Source organism: Mustela putorius, unplaced genomic scaffold (genome assembly GCF_011764305.1).
Source record: "Mustela putorius furo isolate JIRA1106 unplaced genomic scaffold, ASM1176430v1.1 tig00003898_pilon_pilon_pilon, whole genome shotgun sequence".
NCBI classification, from domain to species: domain Eukaryota; kingdom Metazoa; phylum Chordata; class Mammalia; order Carnivora; family Mustelidae; genus Mustela; species Mustela putorius.
Window position 1 is genome coordinate 380,171 of NW_025422047.1, and position 10,127 is coordinate 390,297.

The 10,127-nt window shown below is 37.2% G+C and overlaps 1 protein-coding gene across 1 annotated transcript; it reads right to left on the bottom strand.

Annotated features, from left to right (window-relative positions):
* Positions 1-2,332: 2,332 nt before the first annotated feature.
* LOC101693370 (olfactory receptor 4F3/4F16/4F29-like) lies at positions 2,333-9,072 on the bottom strand. Its single transcript, XM_004751361.2, has 2 exons — positions 8,141-9,072; positions 2,333-2,339 (listed from the first exon to the last, which is right to left on the bottom strand). Exons 1-2 carry the CDS (start codon positions 9,070-9,072, stop codon positions 2,333-2,335), a joined length of 939 nt encoding a protein of 312 aa, XP_004751418.2.
* Between the last annotated feature and the right edge of the window lie 1,055 nt (positions 9,073-10,127).

The window sequence follows — 10,127 nt, forward strand, 5'->3', positions numbered from 1 at the left end:
GATGAAATAAAGTAGCCATAGCCATGACCTTAGTCTCTTAGTTGACAGAATGATATCATAATTCACTTTTTTGTAGGGTAGGACATAAAGCAGTAGATCAATATTTAGGGTCATTCAGATAGAAATTTGTAATCTTCTACTTCCTAACATAGTCTGGAGTTACTAACAAATGATGAGTTTAACTTGGAGTTACTGGGAAATAATAAAATTTGCAAAGAAGTGTATCAATGTGATCATCCTACAAGTTTCTCCACTTGTTTATTCTTCCTGAGATGGGTAAAAAGAGCTCTGGACACTATTCAGAGTAGCAGAAAGATATACAGGTATGGGCATGGGAGCTGCATGCTCCCAATTGGTTGTTTTTAGTGCTATCAATGCAATATGCCCTGTAGAAGAATGTTGTTGCTAGGACCTAAATAAATTTTTCTAGTGACTGTAAAATTCTTTCTTTTTAGAGTTAAGGAAACCAAGGTACAGAAAGAATAAATGGCATTGCTGAAGCTAAGGAACAAGTTGGTGGCAAGCCCAGAATTAATACATTTGACCCTTGGTTTCCAGTCAGTCTGGTTATTTCTACTACTGCATGCTTCTTTTTCTGTGATGATTCAACCATTGCATCTAGTTGATGGCCCAGGAAATCATAATATAACAAAGCTAGTTTCTTCCGCATAGTCCATGTCTTCACACTTACTTCAGGAATCTCGAATTTTCTGCTCCTACGTTATCCTTCATCTGGAGACCAACACTTGCGACAGCTGCACAACTCTAGTGAATAATTTCTCTAATAAGTAGCATGAAATCATGATTTGACTCCACTCAATCTGCTATTTTTTATATTTGGTTGTGAATTTATGTGTTCCAATTTCCCTATTGAATTACAGAATTAATTCATTTCTGACTCCTTAGATTCATCTCTTTTTTCATGAAGAGTTTCTATCCATCTAACCTACCTGAATCACTGTCCAAATCATGATGGAGTCAAAAGACCACAGAATTTGGAGCTCTTACTTTTTAGAATATTATCATCTATCATAAAAAGATAACTGACCAGCAGCACTTAAATATTATATGCACAGTTTCATTTTAATATATACTGCTAAATAGTCCTATACGGAAGTCTCATGAGTACAACTGTTTATTTGAAAGAATACATTTTGGGGCACCCAGGTGGCTCAGTGGGTTAAAGCCTCTGCCTTCAGCTCAGGTCATGATCCCAGGGTCCTGGGATGGTGACCCACATCCAGCTCTCTGCTGGGCAGGGAGTCTGCTTCCCTTCCTCTCTTTCTGCCTGCCTCTCTGCCTACTTGTGATCTCTGTCTGTCAAATAAATAAATAAAATCTGTAAAATAAATAAATAAAAAGAATACATTAAAATATTTACTTGAATTAGATACTTACTGATTAGATCAAAAGATACTACATCACTGAAGGGACATAGCCTAATGATTCCTTCTTTTCTCTTGCTCAGTGCATTCATGACCTGTAAGGAGTGGAATTACCATAAGAGAAGCATTGTGTGTATCATTCTAGGATTTGTTTCTCTTACAAATCCAGGAACACCTCATCAACATCTTAGCCCATAAGCCTACACCCTGCCATATCACTTGGACCTTCTTTCCAGGTTTCAAAAATGGAATCCTTCACTATGCCACAGAGGAGGAACTTTCTAGCCCAGGTCTTAAAAACAGTATATCTACCCATAGTATTTGGACTTTTCAGCCTAGATATTGGTTTTTTTTTCTTTTCACCACTTTTTTTTTTAATTTTTTATAAACATATATTTTTATCCCCAGGGGTACATGTCTGTGAATCACCAGGTTTACACACTTCACAGCACTCACCATAGCACATACCCTCCCCAATGTCCACAATCCCACCCCCTTCTCCCAAACCCCCTCCCCCCAGCAACCCTCAGTTTGTTTTGTGAGATTAAGAGTCACTTATGGTTTGTCTCCCTCCCAATCCCATCTTGTTTCATTGATTCTTCTCGTACCTACTTAAGCCCCCATGTTGCATCACCACTTCCTCATATCAGGGAGATCATATGATAGTTGGAGCAGAAGCATAGATATTGGTTTTTAATTTGGATTTCCCTGATTAATAGTGAAGTTGGACATTATTCATACTGACTGTTTCTTTATCTTAAACTTCTTAAATGTCTTAAAATGCAACAGTTTCTGTGTTTTAAAGTCTCAAAAATATATAACCAATATTCTTCATTTAATTCACAAATCTCTTGGCTCTTAGGTCTCTCGGGATATTACTTGTGTAAATGAGAATCAGTCTGACTAGTGTTTTTCTCTCTTGGGTTTGGCTCCTTAAAATTCTCATGTCACAGTGCCCAATTATAGCACAGGTCAGAATCATGGAAATGGTGAAATTAAGAGTTATGAAGACCATTTTTTTAAATATTTTTATTTATTTATTTGACAGACAGATATCACAAGTAGGCAGAGAGGCAGGCAGAGAGAGAGAGGAAGGGAAGCAGGCCTCCCGCTGTGCAGAGAGCCCAATGCAGGGCATGATCCCAGGACCCTGGGATCATGACCTGAGCCAAAGGCAGTGGCTTTAACCCACTGAGCCACCCAGGTGCCCCATGAAGACCATTTAAAGAGGGATTCATTAGTCTTAGAAAATGATTCCATCAAAATTTGATTGAAACCAGGTTATCATCCTATCATTTTGTTCTCTCATTAGTGAGTTAAGTAAATACTTCACACATGATCACTTTATACACAAATCATGTTCTTAACTTTTTGAAAATTATGCTTCCACCATTTGGGAGGCCTACCAAGATGTCCAAGTTAACTCACCTTGTGGGGCCAATAAACTGTGTTTCCTAAGCAATGTGCTTCATGAAATGTTTATACCTAGGTATGTCTCTTCTGAGTTCTCATAGAGAATTCAAAGCAGCATGAAAACTTTACCTTCACTGACAGTCTGATCTCTGTTTTACCTTTCTGCTTTGGTAGTTTTTGTTGATTGGTTGGTTTCTGGCTCTTGCCAAGTTTTGTTCTAAAGCTGGTTTGCATGACTAATATATTATTCCTCATTGGTGACAACAGAGATTGTGAATTTGGTTTCATGATTTGATAATTTGTTGATCTCTGTTGGGATGGTGAGGATCCATGAGGGATTGAGTTGTGCCCCCTCCCCCACCAAAATTCATGTTGAAGTCTTAACCCCCAGTAATTCAGAATGTGAACTTAGTTTGGAAATAAGGCCATTGTAAATGTAATGAGTTAAGATTAGGTTGAGCTCTAATCCAATTTGACTGGTGTCCTTTTAAAAAGGGGAAATTTGGACACCAGCAGACTTGACAAGAGGAAAAATAACGTGGGAAAAAAACAGGGAGAGGACAGCCATCTACAAGTCATGGAGAAAGACTTGGAACTGATCCTTCCTTCACAGCTCTTAGAAGGAACTAACCCTGCCACCACCTTGATTTTAAACTTCTGGTTTCCAGAACTGTGATGCAATAATTTCTGTTATTTATGATACCTAGTTTGTGGGGCTTTGTTGCACAACTTTAGCAAATTAATACAGGATCTCTCAGATGAGAAATGATGGAGAATTTGGTTTTTTAGGTGTTTTTTAATCTATTTGGGTAAAAATATGTCTTTTTCCAATGGAAACAAAGTTCTTTGTGATCCTATGTCTGTGTGTCTCTACTTTTGATATCTTGGTAAATCCGATTCTATTTTTGATCTGTAGATAAGATGGTAAAACTGAATCTAGGAGCCTTATGATGGTTATGTTTCTGTAATAAATAAAAATTAAACTCTCATTGCATGAATATGAAACATTTTTCTAATAACATTTATACAAAGCCTTTAAAACAAGAGATTCTGTAAGAATTGGTTTATAGAGATTAACAAATACTAACATAAATCTAACATACCCCATAATCTGAAGAAGTTTTAAAACCTGAATTTCCATTTTAAATAAGCTAGCTTTTTCTGGGTCACCTGGGCAGCTCAGTTGGCTAAGCATCCAACTCTCAATTTCGGTTAGGTCATGGTCTCATGGTCATGAGACTGAGCTCCATATCCGGGTCTGTGCTGAGCATGGAGTCTGCTTTAGATCTTCTCTCCCTCTCCCTCTCCCCTGCTTGTGAGCACTCTCTTTCTCTCAATTAATTAACTAATTAGTTAATAAATTAATTAGCTTCTTCAGAAACAAATTCTCATAGAATTTACTAACTCAGAAGCATTTAAGATCATATAATCTAAATAAATTCTTGGACAATACAGACTAATTTGATATTTTTTACAGAACAGCTATACATTTTCTCCCTGATCTTTGCAGTACAGAGCATAAAACAAGCATTTAAAATGAGAAAAAAATGTAAAACCACATGACCAGTCAATTCATTACACTTCTGACAATTCTGTAGTGTGTCCACTTAAACATAATGTCTAATATCCTTAGCAATTTTAATACTTTGATTTAGTGTAAAGTTATTAATGAATATTCTTTGGATAATTTTTAAAAAGGTTAGATATTGAACAATTGGTCACAGTGTGTGACTTATGTCTTTATAGAATATCTATACATTTTGATCAAGATAATCAGTGTGCTCATTTAAGAATAATATTTATTGCCTATAGGAAGGTATAAGTAGGATGTGTGTGGTGTTGGACATTATATTTAATTAGCTTTGCTAATTTACTAAAATGATTGTATATGACAGGCAATTCTCAATTACCTTCACAACTCTCAATAAAATAGATATTAGCTATGTTGGTTAAAAGTCATAATTAATATGGGTGACTGAGAATATAACAGAAGTAACATCACCAAAAAGTATCACTAACTATGAAAGTAATAGAATCTGTTTTATCAAGGGGGAAAAATGTATATTTACCTTGTGATAAAGTGTTGTTTCAGAATGTGAAAAGAAATAGTAAAAAATAAAACCAAATAGATACAGAAAGCTGTAGATGATTTTCAGGAAATAAATTTTATTTGCTTTGGCTATATATATAACTTTAATTTTTAATTTATTTAAATACTAATTGAAAGGGATACACACACCCTGATGTCTATAGCAGCATTATCAGCAATAGCCAAATTATGGAGAGAGCCCAAATGTCCATCAACTGATGAATAGGTAAAGAAGACGTAATATATAGATGTAACATATATACACAGTGGAAAGTTACTCAGCCATAAAAAAGAATGAAATCTTGCCATTTGTAACAACATGGAGGGAGTTCAAGGGGATTATGCTGGGTGAAATAAATCAGATAAAAACAAATATCAAATGATTTCACTCAAATGTGGAATTTAAGGAACAAAACAAATGAAAATGAGGGATAAATCAAAGAGTAAAACCAAGAAACAAACTCTTAACTATAGAGAACAAACTGATGGTTACCAGAACTGAGATTGGGGGGAGGGGTGTGGGTGAAATGAGCTTATACAGGAATTCAGTAAAGTGTCAGGATATAAAATCAATGCACAGAAATCAATTGCATTTCTCTACACCAACAGCAAGACAGAAGAAAGGGAAATTAAGGAGTCAATCCCATTTACAATTGCACCCAAAACCATAAGATACCTAGGAATAAACCTAACCAAAGAGACACAGAATCTATACTCAGAAAACTATAAAGTACTCATGAAAGAAATTGAGTGATGGGGATTAAAGAGTGCATTTGTTGTGATGAGCACTAGGTATTGCAATGAAAATGTTAAATCACTATATACATCTGAAACTAATATTACACTGTAGGTGCACCTGGGTGGCTCAGTTTGTTAAGCATCCGACTCTTGGTTTCAGCACAGGTCATATCTTGGTTGTAGGATCAAGCCTTGCATTGGACGTTGTGCTCAGTGCAGTCTTTTTCAGATTCTTTCTCACTCTCATTGACTCTCTCTCTCTCTCTCTGAAATAAATAAATGAAATATTTTTTAAAATAATAATATTACACTGTCTGTGAACTAACTGGAATTTTTAAAATCATGGAAGAAAAATATATGTGTATGTCTCATTAAAATAATGAGTCTGTAAAGAAGCAATGATAGATGTGAAAATTTTGCACAGCTCAGCATGATCAGCTTATTTAAATAAATGTAGAAATGTTTTGCTATCAAATACTACATTAAAACTAGAGAGTGCCTGGGTGGCACAGATGGTTAAGTGTCTGCCTTCAGCTCAAGTCATGAAACAGGTATCCTGGAATCCAGCTCAGTAGGGAGTCTGGTTCTCCCTCTACCCCTTCCCCTGCTCATGTGTGTGCATTCTCTCTCTCCCTCTCCCTCAAATAAATAAATAAATAAATAGCTTTTTAAAAAATCATGTTGTAGAAAACTATTTAATGGTTCAAAAAAATCATAATAATTATAATAATAAAAATAAATTAACCAAGACTAAAATTTTTTTTCTATTAAAACAGCATAACATTTGTCTTGGTGTATTTATTCTGTTCTCAACTGGAAGCAGTACATGTAATTCTGTATCATCTCTCTAATTTTCTAAGTAAGCAGATTTCCTGTAGTTCACAAAGTAGGTTGTAGACAAGCTTTTTAATAGAAGACAAGAGAAAAGGAAAGGAAAGAATAACAGAAAACTTCATCAAAATTAAATGTCATTATGTGAAACTTTGTTTCAGTTCTTTATGGGGATGGGACAGGGTATATGCTGCAATGTATATTGTATTCCCTACTATGGGTCACTATCAAAAAGTGTGAAAGACACTGCTCTAAGCGACTCTACCCTAGCCACTTAAATGTTTTCCTCTCATTCACACTCCATGGCTGAACTGCTGTGCAAAACAAATTGTTCAAGACATGAAACCTGTGGAAGAGGCAATTTATCACAGTTATAATAGAGTCATTTAAAAGAGAGTACTGTGGGCGCTTGGGTGGCTCACTCTTAAAGCATCTGCCTTCAGCTCAGTCTTGTTCCCAGGGTCTTGGGATTGAGCCCTGCATTAGGCTACCTGCTTGGAGGGAAGCCTGCCTCTCCATCTCCCACCCCCCTGCTTGTGTTCCTTCTCTTGCTGTCTCTCTCTCTCTCTGCCAATAAATAAAATCTTTTTAAAAATAAATAAAAATAAAAGTAATATATGATGACAGATGTTAACTACATTTATTGTGGTTATTATTTTACAATATATACAAATACTGAATCATTATTTTGTATGCCCAAAACTAACAATATTATATTTCATTTATAACTCAGTAAAGGAAAGAAGAAAAATTAATAAATTAATAGGACAGCAGTTAGGGAAATTAGAAGGGGACAGAGCAGCAAGTGAAGGGAAGTGGGAAAAGGGAAGGCACCCCCATTGCTCTCTTTTAAATAGCTCTATTATAACTGTAATAAATTGCCTCTTCCACAGGTTTCAAGTCTTGCACAAGTTGACATGACAAAGGAGGAATGATGGCACAGGGAGAAGGAGAAGGAAGAAAGCCTGAAAAATGAGAGGGAAGGGGGTTAGAGATCTTCCTAGCCCAGAGGCCCTAAGTGACTGAGGAAAAATGAAGAAATAGAAGAGAAAAGGGAATGAGAATTTCCTGGGTTTGAATAGTATAATACTAACCGAGGAGAAAGAGCCTTTTCTCAGTTCCTTTTGTTCTAAGAATACATGGCTACTACCCAGATGTTCGCCCACTGGGCTCCAGTATGTGTGTTCTCAAAGATTCTGTGTGTGTGCTCTCAAAGATTCTGTCATCCTTGCACAGCACTGGCAAGAGACCCACAGAAGGGGTAGAACATGGGCATGCTGCAGCATACAATAAGAAGACTTAGTTCATTTCTGTCAGCAAATCCCCCCATTGAGTAGGGATTCCTTTAAAAAGAGAGAGAGACAGCTCTCCCTGTTCTGAAGTCCTTAAAGAAATCTACCTTCTTTTGCATTTCTAACAATCATTTAACACAAATGTTATTCCTTTGGAATTAAGGTTCAAAATCATTATAATCTTAGATTTAAAATACTTCATATGTAACTCCTTCTCTATTTTCAAAAGTGAATGCCCTTCCCTCCTAAATGAAACATAAAAATAGACTCAATATCAGCATGTATAGTCAAATAAAGATAGAACAAACAAGAGCTTTTTTTTGCATTTGACCGCCAGTAATGAACATCAGGAATCAACAAGGGCTCTTCACAATACTGGCATCACTTAAGAGATCTTCCTGTAATTCACTAGCTGTCTGCATACTCTCCTCATTGCCACCTTCATTTCTTGATTCCTGAATGTATAGATGACTGGATTCAGGAAGGGAGTGAGAACAGCATCAAAGATAGCCAGAAACTTATCCAGGTGTATGGTGGAAGATGGCCACATATAGACAAATATCAAAGGACCAAAGAACAAGAATACCACAGTGATGTGAGCTGAGAGTGTGGACAGAGCCTTGGACGAACCAGCTGAAGAGTGTTTCTGAACAGTGAGAATGATGATGATATAGGAAATGATCAGTATGAAGAAGGAGCCAACAGAAATGAATCCACTATTGGCTGTGACCATAAACTCTAGTTGGTAGGTGTCTGTGCAGGCAAGTTTGATGAACCGAGGCAGGTCACAATAAAAACTGTCCAATACATTAGGACCACAGAAGGGCAAGTTTACCACAAAAGCCAGTTGCACCACAGAGTGGATGAGGCCAGTCATCCAGGCAGCCACTAAAAAGAAGATGCACATTCTTGGGCTCATGATGGTCAGATAGTGGAGAGGCTTACATATGGCAACGTATCTGTCAAAGGCCATGGCAATGAGCAGCACCATCTCCACACCACCAATGACGTGGATAAAGAAGATTTGAGCGATGCAGCCACCAAAGGAGATCACCTTATGCTTTCTGAAAAGATCATAAATCATCTTGGGAGAAGTGACTGAAGAAACTCCCAGGTCAATGAAGGAGAGGTTGGCCAACAGAAAGTACATGGGGGAGTGCAAGTGAGGGTCACAAGTCACAGTGAGCATGATGAGAGAGTTTCCCATCATGCTTGCCACGTAAAACGTGGAGGAGAACACAAAGAGGAGAAGTTGGATATCCCAGGAGTTGGTGAGTCCCAGAAACACAAACTCTGACACCACAGAGTGATTCATTCTATCCATTGGCTTTGTTGGCATGGCTCCCTGAAGAAGGACAATAGGAGAAAATGTCAATTATACTAATTATGTTAATAGATTGGGAGAGAAGTCAAAAATATGAAAGCCTGTTTCTACTATAGCATTAGGACCTACCTGATAATGTTTATGGCCTCTCAACTGCGATTATCCAGAAGAATTGGAGCTGTCTTGTGGAGCTGCTCTCTACCACCAGGTCGTCTCTGCATTTGATACCCTGTGCTTCCTCTCAGGGTTGATGCCATGATTCTTCATTCATGAGATATAACATAGTCAGCATGAGCCAAACCTTTTGATTTGGGGTTCAAAACTAATAGAATCTGGCCCCAGTCACATAGAACTAATCACTGTTGCAATCCCTTCCAAGTCCATAAGCATTTTTTTTGGAAGACAGACCCTTCTTCTCTTCCATCCCAGCCCCCCACTCAGGGAATATATTCATCTTTAATATTACTTAAATGTTTACAACATGTACAAAGTCTTGCTTTATTATTACTAGCATAGCCACCAAGTTTTCTCTACATTTAATTCTCTGCTTCCTCCCAGAGTAGATATTATGATGCTTTTCATGAGATACAAGATTGGTCAACTTGGGTAATAACAATTTAGCACCAAATTCTTTTTCTTTTTAAGATTTTATTTATACATTTGAGAGAGAGAGAGAGAATGAGAAAGCACACAAGAGGGGAGAGGGGCAGGCAGAGGGAGAAGCAGACTCCCTGCTGAGCAGGGAGCCAATGCCAGACTCCATCCAGGGACTCCAGGATCATGACCTGAGTCAAAGGCAGTTGCTTAACCAAATGAGCCACCCAGGCACCCTCAGCACCAAATTCTTTTGATTTTTGGTTTAAGACTAATAGAGCCTGCTTCTAGTCACACAAAACTCTTCACCACTTCTACACTATTTCATTCACTTCCAAAAGTACAAGGCTTACACTGACAAACAGACTCTTTCAAGGTTTACTAAATTTTAACTATATCTGTGAGATCTTGTTTTATGTCGTTAGCATTTAATTTACTATGTCTTGTGTTTTAGTATTCTA

Bases quoted from the DNA above. Each gene is read 5' to 3' on its own strand.
- LOC101693370 (XM_004751361.2), bottom strand. From the start codon at position 9,072: ATGGATAGAATGAATCACTCTGTGGTGTCAGAGTTTGTGTTTCTGGGA.